General features: G+C 47.5%; 1 protein-coding gene across 1 annotated transcript in view; it reads left to right on the plus strand.

Moving 5' to 3' along the window:
- LOC311316582 (A-type potassium channel modulatory protein DPP6-like) overlaps positions 1-20,523 on the plus strand; it is a gene marked incomplete at its 5' end in the record, with an annotated part of 59,220 nt that overhangs the window by 30,656 nt on the left and 8,041 nt on the right. The window contains 8 exons of the mRNA XM_084447466.1: positions 3,154-3,268; positions 5,130-5,228; positions 8,983-9,077; positions 9,215-9,289; positions 9,520-9,572; positions 10,031-10,112; positions 17,655-17,775; positions 20,248-20,402. Of these exons, the coding sequence (XP_084303592.1) occupies positions 3,154-3,268; positions 5,130-5,228; positions 8,983-9,077; positions 9,215-9,289; positions 9,520-9,572; positions 10,031-10,112; positions 17,655-17,775; positions 20,248-20,402 (795 nt within the window). The remainder of the gene's footprint in view (positions 1-3,153; positions 3,269-5,129; positions 5,229-8,982; positions 9,078-9,214; positions 9,290-9,519; positions 9,573-10,030; positions 10,113-17,654; positions 17,776-20,247; positions 20,403-20,523) is intronic.

Raw genomic sequence — 20,523 nt, forward strand, 5'->3', positions numbered from 1 at the left:
ATGTTTAAATGTGTATGATGTTTATATTGTTACCTCTGCCCCAGGGAAAGTGCAGGTGGCATGTATGTTGTCGCTGGCGTGTTTTGCTGTGTGTTAGCATGTTAGTAAGCAGGATTACGTAGAAACGACCAGACCAATATTCATGAAAGTCGGTGGAGGGGTGTAGCATGGGCCAAAGGAAACATCCACAAAATTTTGGAGTAGATCCGAATCATGGGGTGGATCCACGAATTATAACATTACATTACATTAAATTACATTACATTACAGTCATTTAGCAGACGCTTTTATCCAAAGCGACTAACAATAATTGCATTTAACGTAGGAAGAGCCAATGTACTACTACTTGCCAGAACTCACAAGTGCATCTTCTTTCTAAAACAAGTGACTAAGAGCATAATCTAGTGCTGAAGGCAAAGTGCAAGAATCGCAATCTAAAGTACAGTGCAATATAATATAATACAATAAGTGCTTAGGTGGGAGGATTGTTGTAGTACTTCTTGAAGAGATGAGTTTTGAGCCTGCGACGAAAGATGGGCAGCGACTGCTGTCCTGACATCAGTGGGCAGTTCATTCCACCACTGCGGGGTCAGGACAGAGAAGAGCCGTGACCGTGTCGATCGACCGCAGGAGCCTCGGAGTGACGGGGCAACCAGTAGCCCTGAGGTAGCAGAGCGTAGCGGTCGGGAGGGGGTGTAGGGTTTGACCATGGCCTGGAGGTAGGAGGGGGCTGTTCCTTTCATTGCCCTGTAGGTTAGCGCCAGAGTTTTAAACTGGATGCGAGCCGCTATAGGGGGCCAGTGTAGGGAACGGAGGAAGGAAGTTGTGTGGGAGAATTTGGGGTGGTTGAACACCAGGCGAGCAGAACACCAGGCTAGCAAAACAAAACTAAACTGTTTGTTCTCGGGGGGTGCTAGACACACGGGGTTTGGGACTGGGGTGTGCGGAGAGAGAGCCCGGAGTGCGCCGAACTGCTCCCCACCAGCTGCGACCCGAGGGGGGCGCCACAGAGCTGCCCAAACACTGCCGTTCATTCCGTCCATTCATTGCCAATGGGGGGGTTGAAACAGCTATATCTCGACTTGGGAAGGTCAGAGACACGGCGTTTGGACTGGCATAAAGCCCTTGACCTAACGAACACAGCGATACCAAAACCATGTCCTGCTACCATGCGTGTGTGCGCGCACAGAGCCACGAAATACATTCATCGGTGGAAGACAGCTCTCCAAGATTTTATATTGTTTATTATGTAGTATGTTATGTAACCAGCCAGGGCACCATTGGACATGAAACCTGGTCTCAATGGGCTCCCCTGGCTAAATAAAGGTTAAATAAATACAAATGTAAAAAAAATCTATAGCACAGCAGTCCACTTCCACTTCTACTGTATCCCCTCATCAGTAAGTTTCATGTGCAGGAATCAGGATGTAACTGGAAAATGAAAGCTTATCCCTAGATTGCATTCTCTCTCTCTCTGCCTTCTTTATCTGATCTGTTGGACTGTGACGACCGCCTTTGACACACCAATGCAGGAGGGAAAACACACACACACACACACACACACACACATCGAGTATAAGTGCATGAGTCACGGCTGGGGGCCGCCAGCCGGGGGGCGGGTCAGTCCTGGAGCTGTGCTGCTGATTACCCTGTTGAAGCCGGGGGTCTCTGGTATTTGCCTGTCTGGCCGACGCTGGCGGTGGCTGACCGCGCCCCCGCTGTCACGACCCCCGACCCTAGGAGGACGGACACCTGGACCAGCGCTAATGAGGCCAACTCTAATGAGGCCAACGCCGCGCGCTGCTGCCTGTCTGTCTGTCTGCCCGCCTGCCTACCCGTGACCATGAATAAAACAGAACTTAATTGACAGCAGCCGTACACGCGGTCGGACGTCCGTCCCCATTGCTAGAAAGCATAATGTAGGACCGACCGTTCTACATCAGAGAACCGGAGCCTGATAACAACCCAACAGTCATACATTTGGGTTTGCAACACGACTCAAACAGAGCTGGGAATTACACACAGGCAAAAGGAGATACCAAGTAGTATAGCGTCTTCCTCCAGCCTAGAGACAATCTTTTCCAGGGAGCTGATATAGCTGAGCTACCTCCACAGGGGGACAGCTACCTTCAGTGGGTCCTGTGGATGAAACTGTGTAGAACGATAATGTTGACAGGACACCCCCCCCCCCCCCCCCCCCACACAATATGTTTTGCTCTCCCACGATTAGCAGCTTCTGTGTAGGTGTGTCTTTTAGGTATTGAGCACAGTGGGGCTCTACAGCAGACTGAGCCACAGAGCTGCCCAAACACGGTCAGCCAGTCAGCCATTCACCAGTCATTTTTTGGACTTCAATGGGGCGAAAAATTTGCTCTATTTATTGTTTTTTTCCTAGAATGATTTTTGTAACTTCATACCTTTCTGTTTTTCATTGCGAGTACATACCCGACTACCACGGCTCACAGTTGTACAGTATGTTGAATAATATGAATGTATCTACCTGTATCTACGCGAGATGGATCAACTGATTACTATTGGCTGAGAAGAGATCAGAGGTGAGAACAACAGAAAGTCGAGCTCCCTCGGTAGGGTGTGTGACCTCTGACAAGGTGTGTGACCTCTGACCAGGTGTGTGACCTCTGACCAGGTGTGTGACCTCTGACCAGGTGTGTGACCTCTAACCAGTTGTGTGACCTCTAACTAGGTGTGTGACCTCTAACTAGGTGTGTGACCTCTAACCAGGTGAGTGACCTCTAACCAGGTGTGTGACCTCTAACCAGGTGTGTGACCTCTAACCAGGTGTGTGACCTCTAACTAGGTGTGTGACCTCTAACCAGGTGTGTGACCTCTAACCAGCAGGTTTACAGTTCAAGGACAGGGAAGGGCAATAGCTAAAATCATGTATTTTTTTATATAATTATGTATTTAATAAAAGTGTCAATATGTTCTTATCTGTTATTTCATTTCAAACCTTTATTTATTTCAAACCGTTATTGAGGTATTATTGTACCCCAGTGTATGTGTGTGTGGGCCTGCTCTTACCCAATAATGTGTGTTTCTGTGTGTGTGTGTGTGTGTGTGTGCGTGTGTGTGTGTGTATGCCTGTGTGTGTGTGCGTGTATGTATGTGTGTGTGTGTGTGTGTGTGTGTCAGGACCTGGTGGGCAGCGCTCCCCCTGACAGGAACTGGAAGGGCATCGCCATCGCCCTGCTGGTCATCCTCATCATCTGCTCTCTGATCGTCACCGCAGTCATCCTGCTGACCCCGCGTACGTACACACACACACACACACACACACACACACTCACACACACACACACACACACACACACACACACACACACACACACTCACACACACACACACACACACACACTCATACACACATGCACGCTCATACACACACACACACACACTCACACACACACACACACACACACACACTCATACACACATGCACGCTCATACACACACACACACACACACACGCTCATACACACACACACGCTCATACACACACACACACACACACACTCATACACACACACGCTCATACACACACGCACATACACACAAACACACACCCACACACGCTCATACACACACACACACACACACACACGCTCATACACACACACACGTTCATACACACACACACACACACACACACACACACATGCTCACACACACACACACACATACACTCACACTGGCACATACTGTACACTCTACACACTCACTAATGTACTCTCTCTCTCTCTCTCTCTCTCTCTCAATCACACACACACACACACACACACTCACTCACTCTTACACACTCACTCTTTCACTCACTGCACACACACACACACACACACACACACAGCTGGCACACGACAGAGGAGCCGGAATACTGCAAATGTTGTTAAATCCAGTCACACCTCAGGTCCATCAAATAAAAACTTATCTTATAGATTTAGAGGCATTCCAACTGGCCTTGCATCACAGCGGCTGATTTCATTTCATAACCATTCTTCCATCGACGGAGAGATGGAGAGGCTTGTCAGGCTGGAGATTGCATATTGGTTTTTCAGAGAGCCAGGGTCATCCTCTTGCTAGGTAATGGGCTTTTAATGTATAATGTCATTCAATCCCATATAATGGAGATGATTATGCAGTAATATCTCCAGTCATTTGTCAAATTGGCTCAGAATCGGAGGTGCTATTTGCCACGTGTTGGAATGAGAGGATTCTGTGTCCTGCCTGGCTGCTCCCTCCTATTAACCAGGATGCTTTTCTCATCCGTGCAGATATAAATAGAAGTCCAGTTTTATATAGAGCGCATTCATTCCGTACTCGGACTTCTCCTCCTTCCCCAGCGCACGCGCGCACACACACACACGCACACACACACACACACACACGCACACACAAATACACTCTCTTTGTATCTGTCTCTCTTTCACTCACACACACATACACTCTCTCGTATCTCTCTTTCACACACACACACACACACACACACACACAAACACACTCTCTTTGAATCTCTCTCTCTTTCACACACACACAGACACACACACACACACACACACACACACAACAAACACAACAAACACAACAATGTGTTTCAACTGCCTACTCTCCCTGCAGTTAAACTGTCAGGCAGGGGGTATTGAAAAGCAGGCCAGGCGGATCTGAATCGATGTGGAGCAGATCAATAGAGCGCTCCCCTGGACCACCCGGGACTGGCTCCTTTGTAGACTCATCTAAATCGCTGTGCCTGGGAGTTGAGAATAGCTCTTAGAAGTCTTGCCTCCAGGGACACAAACAGACCATAATAGTCTGATTCTGACAGACAACTTCTGTAACGTCTTTGAGCAAAGTGATGTGGAAAAAGTCAACTATTTCTTCCAAGAGGTTTTCATGAAATGGAAATTTTGATTCCCTCCAAATAGGCAATACAATGTCTGAGTAACTTGCTTAGTTCACATAGAGATGCTTCAAATTCATTTTTGACAGAGGCCAGATATAACCAGGTATTCAGAGTTCTTAAAAGTCATAGAAATACACCCAGAAACGTAAACGGTAGGTGTGTATTTTAATGTGTGTTGTGTTTTCCTCTGCCATTCCTGATGCTCTACTGCCAGGCGAAGACGACAACCTTGCCCTGATGAAGAAGGTCACTGTTGAGGATGTGTTTGGCGGAGATCTTCGCGTCCACGACCCCGACGCCAAATGGCTCAGTGGTGAGTTCGTAAACGTTCCTCTCGAGGTTTCCCATCAAACAACTATCCCAGTCCTTCTCCCAACCTGCTTTCTTGGGTCAGATGTACAGTCAGCCTCGCTATAGCTTTTAACATTTGACACTCGTATAAAATCACATATAAATATATATTGAAACATAGCAACGCCTCAAATGACTCACTGACCGAGTTGAACGGGCCAAATCACAGAACCGGCCGAAGTGAATCGTAGCCCGGTGGCCTACAGTACATTCATCTCTGGATTCTATAGAAATCCTGCAGCCGTTACCCTTCACGCTTGTTCCAGGGACAGCCCACAGAACGGATGCTACACAGACCCCCCTCCCCTAATCCAATTTCACAGTGAGATGTGTTCTCCGGAGCAAAGAAAAGACAGGCTTCACAAGCGGCTCCCGACACGCGTCGCTGCTGTGCGCGGAACAGACAGAATGGCTCCGGATGAAGCAGATGTTACAGTAGCCTACACCTGGTCTGGTGTGTCCTCTTTAACCTTGACAAAGTAACAAGTGGCTGAGCTACACCCCTGACTGCTGAATGGCAAACGAGGCCACTCGGCGCCCTCTGGTGTAGAAGAGGAGAAGTACACATTGGATGTTAAATTAAATCATAATATCCTGCATTGTAAGATTTATACTTTTTGTTTGAGAGAATAGAAACCACTCAAAGCTTTACAAGTCTGTTTGTCTTAGTGAATTGGAATCATTGCAATGTTGGCCCACGTTCCCCTTCATTGACTTTTGGAAACATTTTAGATTTATTCAACTCCCTGTTCAGTACTTTAGGCCAACTACTGCAATATGGCCAATCTGTGGAGAGAAATCCTGGCCTGAATGAATGAACAGCAACCTGCAGGATATCGTCTCAAGCAGATGGACCAAGATAATTAGCCTCAAAAGCAAAAGTTCATCAGTCACACACACACATTCACGTACACGCATGCGCGCACACACACACACACACACACACACACACACACACACACACATACACATACACACACACACACACACGACTCTGTCATGTTCTGCTGATGTTCACTTGCATCTGATCAGATGTATCCTAAGACTGCCTGTATGTATCAAGTTCTCAGTATAGTTTGCCACAGATTATCTTATTTTTAGCTGGTTATTACCACGTATGCCAACATCTCTGCTATCTACCACGTAACATCTCTGCCGGTGCATCTGTTACCACATAACATCTCTGCCATCTGTTAGCACATAACATCTCTGCTATCTGTTACCGCATAACATCTCTGCTATCTGTTACCGCATAACATCTCTGCTATCTGTTAGCACATAACATCTCTGCTATCTGTTAGCACATAACATCTCTGCTATCTGTTACCGCATAACATCTCTGCTATCTGTTAGCACATAACATCTCTGCTATCTGTTACCACATAACATCTCTGCTATCGGTTACTGCATAACATCTCTGCTATCTGTTAGCACATAACATCTCTGCTATCTGTTACCGCATAACATCTCTGCTATCTGTTACCGCATAACATCTCTGCTATCTGTTACCGCATAACATCTCTGCTATCTGTTACCGCATAACATCTCTGCTATCTGTTACCGCATAACATCTCTGCTATCTGTTACCGCATAACATCTCTGCTATCTGTTACCGCATAACATCTCTATCCATTACCACATAATAACACCCCTGCTATCCATTGCATGACATTGCTGGCTGTCTCAAAGTTAAGTTAATGTAATTAGCTTGCATTTGCCACCAACGACCTCCAATAATGAATCGGATCGTGCAACCTTGTATTCCAGTGACCCTCATCAATATTTAGTGGGTTTCATTAGAGAATTCGATGCATAATTGATCCGGCGCTTTTCTTTGATCACTGTTGGGCACTCTCGGCACCAAATCGCACGCTGGAGAGGAGAGAGGTTTTTTCAGGGGACGGCTGCGAGGTCATCATTTGACTTTGGGGAGCCCATTTCTAAACGCCAGTTCAGAGCTACACTGTTTTTCACACGAGTGTCTGCTACTGTGGGGAAATTGAGCACGAAAATGCAGCAGAATGTGTCAAAAAAAATGTCTCTGATTTTCAACCTTTTTCCTCCTATTTTTCGTTTTTTTTAATGAATGGGGCTGTTGGACTGTCATTCATGCCAGAGGAGGCTCTCAAGTCATCTGGGTCACACTGGCAGTACTCTCTGTCAGGGACTACAGCACATTATCAATCCTGGCAATAATACATGACAATGATGTGATACCTACTATCTACATGGCTTTAGTACTTAAGGTCACATGATTGACTGCGGACCACCCTGTTGAAAGCCATTACCTGTGTGTGTGTGTGTGTGTGTGTGTGTGTGTGTGTGTGTGTGTGTGTGTGTGTGTGTGTGTGTGTGTGTGTGTGAGTGAAAGAGCAAGAGATACAAAGAGAGTGTATTTGTGTGTGCGTGTGTGTGTGCGTGTGTGTGTGTGTGTGTGTGTGTGTGTGTGTGTGCGCGTGCGATTTCAGACTTCACTGAGATTACTACAGAACAAAATAGATTTTCTGCTCAGCTCTGCTCATCAAATGCTTATCACTGGTGTTGGAATGAACTGACCATTAAGAGCTGCACCAGCACTGTCCAGTCTTATTAGTCTCCCCTCACCACTCGCAGCTGGTAATAGATGTGCAAATTAGATTGTGAAGATTCCGCAGGCTTGGAAATGTCATTGTTCCAAAACAGCGGGTGGCACTAAATACTTTTTCAGTGATGTTGCTGTGACAGTGCATATACACAATGCTTCTACTTCCTTCCTTCCTTCCTTCCTTCCTTCCTTCCTTCCTTCCTTCCTTCCTTCCTTCCTTCCTTCCTTCCTTCCTTCCTTCCTTCCTTCCTTCCTTCCTTCCTTCCTTCCTTCCTTCCTTCCTTCCTTCCTTTCTGCAATTGCCGTATCCTTGTTACAATGACAACCATTATCTACCGTAGCAGATAGTTGGTACCATTATTTACCCCAGGGTTGTCCGATAGTTATCCTCAAATGACTGAATTTCAACATGTCCAGCGGTACCAACTCCTGTTAGAAACCCCAGCGTCAGAGCCATATTCTCCTTGCTGTGGTGCACATGTACAGGGGAGCTATTTTGTGATCTGTTATTGTCTATTATTGTAAGTAGTTTTGGATAAAAGCGTCTGCTAAATGACTGTAATGTAATGCAATGTAATGTAATCTGTTAACTCGTAAAGGGAGAACAGCAGAGTACAGAGAGATGGATGGAGAGAACAAGACAGAGTCAGGGAGATCCAGAGAGAGAGAGACAGAGAATCTACTTGGTATACTAGTACTTCTAAAGGAGCTTATTGTCACTGGTCCAGAGAGAAGACTCTTCACTCACTGTCTGTCTGTCTGTCTGTCTGTCTGTCTGTCTGACTGTCTGTCTGTCTGACTGACTGACTGACTCACTCACTCACTCACTCACTCACTCACTTACTCACTCTAATGCCTCTGTCTCTGCAGTCAGGTCATGACTGGTAGCTTATGATCTAAACTCTACATACTCAGACTCTATTATCAATTCAATTCAGTGTTGCTTTATTGGCATAACCAAGACAGGTCCAATTGTCAATGTTGTGTCCCTACATACAGCCTGGTCGTCCGAGTAGAACAAACTGTTGAATGCAGAGGGACAGGCTCGGGGAGGGGCGGAGTTCTCGACCAGGAAGTATATGACTGACAGTCTGAACCCAAACAACTGACCGCTTGGTTTTTCCCTCGCCAGACAACGAACTGCTGTACCGCACCCGCGACGGAGACGTGGTTAAACTCAACGTGGAGACGATGGACACGGCCGTCTTGGTGAACAACAAGATGTTTGTGAGTGCGCCGTCTCGCTCTGGCGCCACTTCCCCACGCTGGGGTGAAAACGGGCCCCGTCGAATGATCCCTGCGACGAAGAACCCGATGCTTAACCGCATCGACGAAGTAACCGCCTCTTCTTCTGCTCCCCCCAGGAAACATACAAAGCCACCAAGTACCAGGTGTCTCTGGACCTCCAGCATGTGCTGCTGGCCTACAACGTGCTCCCGGTGAATGAATTAGTGAATGAATGACTCAATGAATATGAATGAATGAATACGAATGCATGAATACGAATGCATGAATACAAATAAATGAATGAATGAATGAATGAATGAATGAATGAATGAATGAATGAATGAATGAATGAATGAATGAATGAATGAATATGAGTGGTCCTGGTGACTGTTTATGATGAAGTTTAGAGTGAATACTGACTGAGTGTGCTTGTCTCTTACAGGTCTATCAGCACTCCTACATGGCCTCCTACATCATCTGCAGCCTGAGCTCCCCGTAAGACTACTCTCTCTCTCTCTCTCTCTCTCTCTCTATATCTGTCTCTCTCACCCTCTGTCTCTTTCTCTGTGTCTGTCTATCTTTCTCTCTCTATTTCTCTCTCAATCTCATGCGAAGTCACATCCAAGCACTCGCTTGTGCTGCCACCTGGTGGCCGTGACCCCAAACAGACCGGTAGACCTGGCCTGCTTTCTACCCGTTCATCCATCTATGTCAACAGTTTTCCTTACTGTTCCATAGTTATTAAAAGCCTTAAAGCTGAGCATTCTGCCTTGTGCTATATCTGGCTATGGGGTGATTGATTAAGATTCAGCCAGACAGCAGCCCAGATACTAGCTCATAGGACGATTCTTTGGCTTGCCAAGCACACACTCACGCGCGCACGCTCACACACACACACACACACACACATACACAGATGGAATGATATTGACTTTTGTGTTTTATCTTCACAGGGAGACGTGGAGTCTAAACCCCCCAGAGGTGAAGGATGCCTCTCTGCAGTATGCTGGATGGGGACCCAAGGGTCAACAGCTGGTAAGAGACCTCACACACACACACACACAACACACACTCAACACACACACACACACGCACACACACTCAACACACGCACTCGCACACACACACACTCACACTCACTCACTCACTCACATACACACAAACGCACACACACACACAGACTCTTTGAGGCGCTTGTGGAAATTTCTGCAGACTGCAGACCCTAGTCTAGGACGCGGATGTGCTGTGCGGTAACACTAGAAACGTCTTTGCGGCCGACCGCTTTTTCACTTCCTTCCTCAAGTTTTCGCTTCCTTCCTCAAGTTTTCACTTCCTTCCTCAAGTTTGGGCGGCGAGAGGAAGCACACATGCCAGGCTGGAGCTGGTTGGCGCTGTGGCAGATGGCACCTCCGTGGCGCGACCCACAATTTGCACAGCCCACAGGCGCCGTGGGAGGCATCGACTCGGCCTCTTTCCTCCTTCTGTGCGCGTGCGTGCGCGCGTGTGTGTTTGAAGGCATAAATGATGTTCTTTTCGTTCACTTAGAAGAAGTCATTGGTATTCTGGTGGAAGGAGCGCAGCCTTCGAAAAAGAGCATGAAGAAAGTGTTCTTTGTAATGTGGATTGCTGCTCCATTAGGAACACCTTGACGCCCTTTGTCTTCTTATTGGCTTCTCACGGCGTGACTACTTCTACAAACACTTTGTTACCCGTAGTGTTTTACTGCCGTAACCTCCCTCTTCTGACAAGCGCCTTGCTTTTTATCCCTCCTCCACCAAACTGTTTGGTTTTAATAATAGCTAATAACTAATTTGACCTTTCCTATTGTTTGTTTAAAATGACAGATACAGTGATTGACTGAAATTATATGCATTCCAAGTGGAGAGAGACCGGCTGCCGGGAGATTATAGCGGTCAAATTTGCGTATGATAATAGAGTAGATGTTTATCTTTCGTTTGGGTGCTCATGTCTTGTTTGGTTTCACAGCAGTGGATAGTCGAGGCCATGCGAGTTGACCGGTGTGGCTCGTCTTTGGTCTCAGCTTGACTTGGTGACACCAGATATGTTCACACAGGTGGATTTAACAATACCCCGCTCGGCCGCTGTCTATTACCAAGCGTTTCATCAGAACACGTTTTTGGCGTGTAGGTGTGGTGTTTGTGCGAGTGCGTGGCGTGGGTGTTTACAGGTATGTGTGTGTGTGCGTGTGTGTATGTGTGTGTGTATGTTTGTTTGTATAGTATGTGTGTGTGTGTGTGTGTGTATGTTTGTGTGTATGTGTGTGTTTATGTTTGTGTGTGGGAGTGTTTATGTTTGTGTGTGGGTGTGTTTATGTTTGCACAGTATGTATGTGTTTGTACCGGAGCATCATATGTGTGTTTGTACCGGAGCATCCGGTGTGTGTTTGTACCGGAGCATCAGGTGTGTGTTTGTACCGGAGCATCAGGTGTGTGTTTGTACCGGAGCAGCATATGTGTGTTTGTACCGGAGCATCAGATGTGTGTTTGTACCGGAGCATCAGATGTGTGTTTGTACCAGGGCATCAGATGTGTGTTTGTACCGGAGCATCGGGTGTGTGTTTGTACCGGAGCATCAGGTGTGTGTTTGTACCGGAGCATCAGATGTGTGTTTGTACCGGAGCATCGGGTGTGTGTTTGTACCGGAGCATCCAGTGTGTGTTTGTACCGGAGCATCCGGTGTGTGTTTGTACCGGAGCATCCGGTGTGTGTTTGTACCGGAGCATCGGGTGTGTGTTTGTACCGGAGCATCAGGTGTGTGTTTATACCGGAGCATCGGGTGTGTGTTTGTACCGGAGCATCCGGTGTGTGTTTGTACCAGAGCATCAGATGTGTGTTTGTACCGGAGCATCAGATGTGTGTTTGTACCGCAGCATCAGATGTGTGTTTGTACCGGAGCATCGGGTGTGTGTTTGTACCGGAGCATCCGGTGTGTGTTTGTACCGGAGCATCAGATGTGTGTTTGTACCGGAGCATCCGGTGTGTGTTTGTACCTGAGCATCCGGTGTGTGTTTGTACCGGAACATCAGATGTGTGTTTGTACCGGAGCATCCGGTGTGTGATGTGTGGAGCGGGGCTGGAGAGGAGAGACTGACTGCGCTCATTAAACCATTAGCAAATCACTCTACCTTGACAGAGCTGGATCAATACACACAATCCCCACAGCACATATCCACCTCCTGGCCTGCGTGTGGGTGTGTGTGGGTGTGGGTGTGTGTGGGTGTGGGTGTGTGTTGGCGAGGGTGCAAGAGGCAAAGAGCGGGAGATATTCCGAGGGGCGGCAGACAAAATGACGAGGTGTGGCTCTGGAAGATGGATGGAAGATCGAAAGAACTGGCAGTTCTGAGCAGTGGGTGATAGCCTAGTTCATGTGTGCACAGACGCACCCAAACCCGCACACACCTACAAAACACACACACACACACACACAAACACGCACGCATCAACAAGCCTCCCGCGCACTTCACGGGTTTCTTTAATGCCATCTTTTCATCTCCCCTTTTGAAAACGGTTTTCTCAGCGTGCATGCTCTTTTGCCTCAAAGCCGTGACCAAGATGAGCCGCACGTCAAGAGCCGCTGGGGCGTCTTCTCAAAGGCCGACTCCGCTCAGTGTAGGCTATTCTAACCCCCGGATGCTAATGGCGATGTCGCCAACGATATTAATCCCGCCGGCAAGATACGGCATTATCTTTTTTAATCACCCCATCATTTTATGGTAATGGCTGCGTGGTCGTGCTGTTTGCTTTTCAGTTATTAGACTGCGGGCCGCCGCTGTGGCTAATCGTCCGTCTTGATGACTGAGGGTCTGGGGGGGTTGGGGGTGGGCAGGAGGACTAGCAGAAGACGCCGCAGCTACTAGCACAAGAGAAAACGATTCCGCAGACCCCTTGCATCAATCTAAAACTGTCGGATTTTGGTGGGTAATGATGTTCGGGGGAGTTCGAGCAATTACTCCAGCGTGAGGCTCGGCAATGACTACAGTTCTCCCTGTCATCATACTGTAATGGGAAGAGTCTCTGTCTGTATTTTGATTTTATCTCGAGAACTGGGCAGTGTATGAAGTTGATTTGACAGGTGTATTGCTCAGGACCCGGGGAAGCGCAGTGTCGAATGTGAATGAGTGGTTTGGATGAGCGGTTCTTGAGAAAGCTGCAAGCAGCAATACTGGACGCCAAGCAATTGGCCCATTCCCAACAAGCACGTTTTGCACGGGCACGGCACAAGTTATCTAAAAACTGCCTTGATAGTGGATTGATAGTGGATGTGGAGTGGATTGATAGTGGATGTGGAGTGGATTGATAGTGGATGTGGAGTGGATTGATAGTGGATGTGGAGTGGATTGATAGTGGATGTGGAGTGGATTGATAGTTGATTGATAGTGGATATGGAGTGGATTGATAGTGGATGTGGAGTGGATTAATAGTGGACATGCAGTGGATTGATAGTGGATTGATAGTGGATGTGGAGTGGATTGATAGTGGATGTGGAGCGGATTGATAGTGGATGTGGAGTGGATTGATAGTGAATGTGGATTGGATTGATAGTGGATGTGGAGTGGATTAATAGTGGACGTGCAGTGGATTGATAGTGGATGTGGAGTGGATTGATAGTGGATGTGGAGTGGATTGATAGTGGATGTGGAGTGGATTGATAGTGGATGTGGAGTGGATTGATAGTGGATGTGGAGTGGATTGATAGTGGATGTGGAGTGGATTGATAGTGGATGTGGAGTGGATTGATAGTGGATGTGGAGTGGATTGATAGTGGATGTGGAGCGGATTGATAGTGGATTGATAGTGGATGTGGAGTGGATTGATAGTGGATGTGGAGCGGATTGAAAGTGGATGTGGAGTGGATTGATAGTGGATGTGGAGTGGATTGATAGTGGATGTGGAGTGGATTGATAGTGGATGTGGAGTGAATTTATAGTGGACGTGCAGTGGATTGATAGTGGATGTGGAGTGGATTGATAGTGGATGTGGAGTGGATTGATAGTGGATGTGGAGTGGATTGATAGTGGATTGATAGTGGATGTGGAGTGGATTGATAGTGGATGTGGAGTGGATTGATAGTGGATGTGGAGTGGATTGATAGTGGATGTGGAGTGGATTAATAGTGGATGTGGAGCGGATTGATAGTGGATTGATAGTGGATGTGGAGTGGATTGATAGTGGATGTGGAGCGGATTGAAAGTGGATGTGGAGTGGATTGATAGTGGATGTGGAGTGGATTGATAGTGGATGTGGAGTGGATTGATAGTGGATGTGGAGTGGATTGATAGTGGATGTGGAGTGGATTGATAGTGGATGTGGAGTGGATTGTTAGTGGATGTGGAGTGGATTAATAGTGGACATGGAGTGGATTGATAGTGGATTGATAGTCGATGTGGACTGGATTGATAGTGGATGTGGAGTGGATTGATAGTGGATGTGGAGCGGATTGAAAGTGGATGTGGAGCGGATTGATAGTGGATGTGGAGTGGATTGATAGTGGATGTGGAGTGGATTGATATTGGATGTGGAGCGGATTGATAGTGGATTGATAGTGGATGTGGAGCGGATTGATAGTGGATGTGGAGTGGATTGATAGTGGATTGATATTGGATTGATAGTAGATGTGGAGCGGATTGATAGTGGATGTAGTGTGCCACAATCTTACCCACTTGCTGCTGCTTCTTAATCCTTTCTGGCGCTGCCATTGTGGGCTCTGTTCAGCTGTCTCATTCAAGGGCTAGCGCAGCCATGCCTGGCTCCAGCAGACAGCCCTGGTGTATAAAACAGTACGTGTGGAGTGTGAGTCTGCTTGTATCGTATTGATCTGTGTGTGTGTCTGTCTATGTGTATAGTATAAACCTGCACGTGTTTGTGTCTTATATCCCTATGTTAGTGCCTGCAGTGTGTGTGTGTGTGTGTGTGTGTGTATATGTGTGTGTGTCTAATATCCCTATGTTAGTGCCTGCAGCGTGTGTGTGTGTGTGTGTGTATATGTGTGTGTGTCTAATATCCCTATGTTAGTGCCTGCAGCGTGTGTGTGTGTGTGTGGGTATATGTGTGTGTCTAATATCCCTATGTTAGTGCCTGCAGCGTGTGTGTGTGTGTGTGTGTGTGTGTGTGTATATGTGTGTGTGTCTAATATCCCTATGTTAGTGCCTGCAGCGTGTGTAACTGCAGGCTGGCTCCACACACAGCTTGAGTAGCTTCATTAGTAGCAGAGAGAGCTATATTTACCAGTGCCTCTGGATAGAAAGAGGGATATGACCTCTAATGGAAGAAGCACCCTCTCACACTGTGCTTGAAGCACTGCTTAAGTCAATGGGAGACTGATAAAGCTGTATGGGTGAGTGGATACTTACTTTCTGGTGGAATGCTACTTTTTTGACAGAAACGTCAGTCAGTGATAACTGCCGGGGAGTGAGCCGTCCTCCTCTGGCGTAGAAGCTAGTTGATAGTGGATGTGGAGTGGATTAATAGTGGACGTGCAGTGGATTGATAGTGGATGTGAGGTGGATTGATAGTGGATGTGGAGTGGATTGATAGTGGATTGATAGTAGATGTGGAGTGGATTGATAGTGGATGTGGAGTGGATTGATAGTGGATGTGGAGTGGATTAATAGTGGACATGGAGTAGATTGATAGTGGATTGATAGTGGATGTGGAGTGGATTGATAGTGGATGTGGAGTGGACTGATAGTGGATGTGGAGTGGATTGATAGTGGATGTGGAGTGGATTGATAGTGGATGTGGAGCGGATTGATAGTGGATTGATAGTGGATGTGGAGTGGATTGATAGTGGATGTGGAGTGGATTGATGGTGGATGTGGAGTGGATTGATAGTGGATGTGGAGCGGATTGATAGTGGATGTGGAGTGGATTGATAGTGGATGTGGAGTGGATTGATAGTGGATGTGGAGCGGATTGATAGTGGATGTGGAGTGGATTGATAGTGGATGTGGAGTGGATTGATAGTGGATGTGGAGCGGATTGATAGTGGATGTGAAGTGTATTGATAGTGGATGTGGAGTGTATTGATAGTGGACGTGGAGCAGATTGATAGTGGATTGATAGTGGATGTGGAGCGGATTGATAGTGGATGTGGAGTGGATTAATAGTGGACATGGAGTAGATTGATAGTGGATTGATAGTGGATGTGGAGTGGATTGATAGTGGATGTGGAGTGGATTGATAGTGGATGTGGAGTGGATTGATAGTGGATGTGGAGCGGATTGATAGTGGATTGATAGTGGATGTGGAGTGGATTGATAGTGGATGTGGAGTGGATTGATAGTGGATGTGGAGTGGATTGATAGTGGATGTGGAGCGGATTGATAGTGGATGTGGAGTGGATTGATAGTGGATGTGGAGTGGATTGATAGTGGATGTGGAGCGGATTGATAGTGGATGTGGAGTGGATTGATAGTGGATGTGGAGTGGATTGATAGTGGATGTAGAGTGGATTGATAGTGGATGTGGAGCGGATTGATAGTGGATGTGGAGTGGATTGATAGTGGATGTGGAGTGTATTGATAGTGGATGTGGAGCAGATTGATAGTGGATTGATAGTGGATGTGGAGCGGATTGATAGTGGATGTGGAGTGGATTGATAGTGGATTGATAGTGGATGTGGAGCGGATTGATAGTGGATGTAGTGTGCCACAATCTTACCCACTTGCTGCTGCTTCTTAATCCTTTCTGGCGCTGCCATTGTGGGCTCTGTTCAGCTGTCTCATTCAAGGGCTAGCGCAGCCATGCCTGGCTCCAGCAGACAGCCCTGGTGTATAAAACAGTACGTGTGGAGTGTGAGTCTGCTTGTATCGTATTGATCTGTGTGTGTGTGTGTCTATGTGTATAGTATAAACCTGCAGGTGTATGTGTCTAATATCCCTATGTTAGTGCCTGCAGCGTGTGTGTGTGTGTGTATATGTGTGTGTGTCTAATATCCCTATGTTAGTGCCTGCAGCGTGTGTGTGTGTGTGTGTGTGTATATGTGTGTGTGTCTAATATCCCTATGTTAGTGCCTGCAGCGTGTGTGTGTGTGTGTGTGTGTGTATATGTGTGTGTGTCTAATATCCCTATGTTAGTGCCTGCAGCGTGTGTAACTGCAGGCTGGCTCCACACACAGCTTGAGTAGCTTCATTAGTAGCAGAGAGAGCTATATTTACCAGTGCCTCTGGATAGAAAGAGGGATATGACCTCTAATGGAAGAAGCACCCTCTCACACTGTGCTTGAAGCACTGCTTAAGTCAATGGGAGACTGATAAAGCTGTATGGGTGAGTGGATACTTACTTTCTGGTGGAATGCTACTTTTTTGACAGAAACGTCAGTCAGTGATAACTGCCGGGGAGTGAGCCGTCCTCCTCTGGCGTAGAAGCTGCCGTGCAATTGGGGAATTGTGAGCTTTCATTTTTCAGGCAAAGCAGATTTGCAGATTTGGGTCGGATCTGAGATTCGACCTCCCCCCGTAGTAAAACCACAGAGAAATGTTACTTTGCGTCACACTGACGACGCGTGTGCGCCAACTGAACGCTGTAATCACCGTGCATTCACAACGTCTCTCCTCAGGTGTTCGTATTCGAGAACAACATCTACTACAGAGCCACGGTGGACAGCCGCACCATCCGCCTGGTGTCCACAGGCAAGGAGGGAGTCATCTTCAACGGCCTGACCGACTGGCTCTATGAGGGTAGGACTACAATACCGATATCCCGATAGAACTACAAGTCCCAATGGGGAAACGCTTAGACAAAGTTAGTGTACTCAAAGCACCTAATGTTGGAGGGAGGGGACGAACAAGGCCACGCCCACCATCCACGCCCTTTCAGGAGCCGCAATGGCCGCTGACGCCAGCTTTGCCGCTTGTTGGGTTGACCTGCTGAATTCGAAGGTGGGGATGAGCCTAAAAGAGTGACGCCCCCACCCCCCTCCTTCTCTCAGAGAGAATAAACACCGACATTATGTCCCAGCTGTGTAGAATGAAATTCTAAAATTCACTGCGGTTCAACTGGATGAGATCATTTCAGTCATGAGTGTTTGTAAATCACCTAATTTTTTAAGCACATCTGGATACAGTCCAGTGGTCTCCCCAGACTCGCCGGGTTCGCTCGGCTGGTCTCTGTCCCTATTGGTTCAATGTTCATTAGTTAATTTCCGCATCGCCGCAATCTCGCGCCCAGCTGTTCGCCGGCGTCTTTGCGATTTTAATAGCAAACATTTCCTGAACCCCGCACAGGCAGATGGAAGCGTCGTAGCGGCAAATCCCGGTTTTCCGAGAAGCACAGCCCCGCTCTGCACTGTGGAATCGTTGTGTATTCTAGAAGGGCGGTCTCTCTGATTTGCTCCGTTGAATGATGGCAGAGAACCGGAGAACCTTTGACACCGCCCTTCTATAAGTGGTTTAGGGGAGTATTGTAGAGGCGGGGGAATAGTGAGAAGTGAGTTTGATGGTCGGTTAAAGGTGAGGCTTCCGCCAGCTCTTTCAAATTAGGGTCCAGCCAAAGTGCTGCCTGGCTGCCCCAATCCATTTATGAGAGGATTTCAATTCCTTTGGCCTGGATTACAGCAACAAACCCCTGGTCTGCGGTGTCTCGTCCTTTTACAGTGAAATGATTCACCTCGAATGCCCACTCTTGGTGTTCTGTAGTGCCACAGCCAGCAATTGGAGGCTTTTATTATACAGGTGCTATCGTTTAAGATTAGTCCGAGAGCACTTAATTAAAAACTGCCCAAATCTTGTAGGCCCTATTTAATATGTGGGCTATGCTAATGAATGGCGTGTGGAATTATATCCTTGATCGGGAGATTAGGGATGGTAAAGCCATTTTAATCCCGGTAATGTTATGATCCATTATGCAAATTGGGATTTGAGGTGTTCAATATAGCTCCAGATTTCCAGGCCTTCTGTTGCCTACCCCCCCCCCCCTGCCCCCATCTCTCTCACTCTCCCTCTCTCTCTCTCTCCGCTACATGAGCATTGTGCGGGTGTGTCAGCAGATAGCTTTATTTCTCCGATAGGCGGCATGTCATTGTTATTCAGAGCAGGAAGCGTGTGGCACCCAAAAGACGCCGCTGATTTATCACAGCAGACGTCAACAGACAGGAAATGAGAGCCCGTCTATCTGTCCAAGGGGGCTATATAATGGAATATTAAGTGTTTGTTTTTCCACCCACGGTGACTTGCAAATGTGTCTGGTGACAGCCACCCCAGTTCTGATGAGCCTTCGATATTCATAACAGTTTTCCACACGCAATATGCCAGTAGTGCTGACAGGTGTTGTGTGTGTGTGCTCATGGTACGTCTTTCATCTATATCCTTGTGTGTGTGTGTGTGTGTGTGTGCGTGCGTGCGTGCGTACGTGCGTGTGCTTTCAATATAGAATTTCTGGTGGCTGTCACTCAGCTTGACAGACCTTGAAAAAAATTAATCGAATCAGTCTATCCAGCGAAGACCAAAGAGTCACATGACCTCACAGCAGCGTTCCCATGCCTACTCCAGTCTGTTGGTCTAGCCCTCATCATCATCACCAGCGCTGCCCTCATCATACTCTGATTCACAGAGGAGAGCCTGATGCGTATCCTCTCAAATAGCTCTACTGCCACCTGCTGGACAGTTAGAGACTTGCACCGAATGGCGAACGCCTGCTTTTAGATAGATATGTCAATTTAAACTTCAAGACATTATCCCTTTTATTGAGGAATGTTTTGATACGGTGTGAAGTGCGCTACTTTAGGGGAAGAACCACGTCTTCTCAGTTACCTCCTGATCATAATAATCCCCAGAATATATTCCTCTCTGCCAGAGCTAAATATGAGGAATGGATCTCTCCTCTCCAGTGACCGGTTACTGTAAATGGGCGCCATTAATCAGACAGGAGCTACGTCGGCTAAAACCTCCATCTGTTTACATGCCCTCCCAAAGGGGAGGTGCCCTGGATCTATTCGCCAACTGACTGGTCATAGACTCATGCGTTACATCAGTAAACTACACTATCAATCATTACCTTGTTAGCCGTGCTAATCACCTGTTCCCTTTTAATCATGATATTTATACAACAGTTTGCCGTCTAGCTGGTATCTTAGTTAGAGACGTGCCCCCCCCTCCGCCATCATACTATTTCTCTGTGTCTGTTGAGCGTTCTGTCGTTTTCTTTGTTTGCAGAGGAGATCTTTCAGACCAACGTGGCTCACTGGTGGTCACCAGATGGCCTCAGACTGGCCTACGCCACCATCAATGACACCACGGTGCCCGTGATGGAGGTACCCATCTTCACCGGCTCCCCCCACCCCACGGGCATGGAATACCGCTACCCCAAGGTGAGTCACGCGCGCTCGGGTACCGGCAGGCGGGTGGAACGGGTATCTGAGATGTCGTGTGCCGGCGGCGGCAGAGTCGTTGACGCCTTGCGTGTGCGGTCTGTGTTGGGCGCGGGCGTTC

Source organism: Borostomias antarcticus, assembly GCF_949987555.1.
Source record: "Borostomias antarcticus genome assembly, chromosome: 12".
Classification (NCBI taxonomy): domain Eukaryota; kingdom Metazoa; phylum Chordata; class Actinopteri; order Stomiiformes; family Stomiidae; genus Borostomias; species Borostomias antarcticus.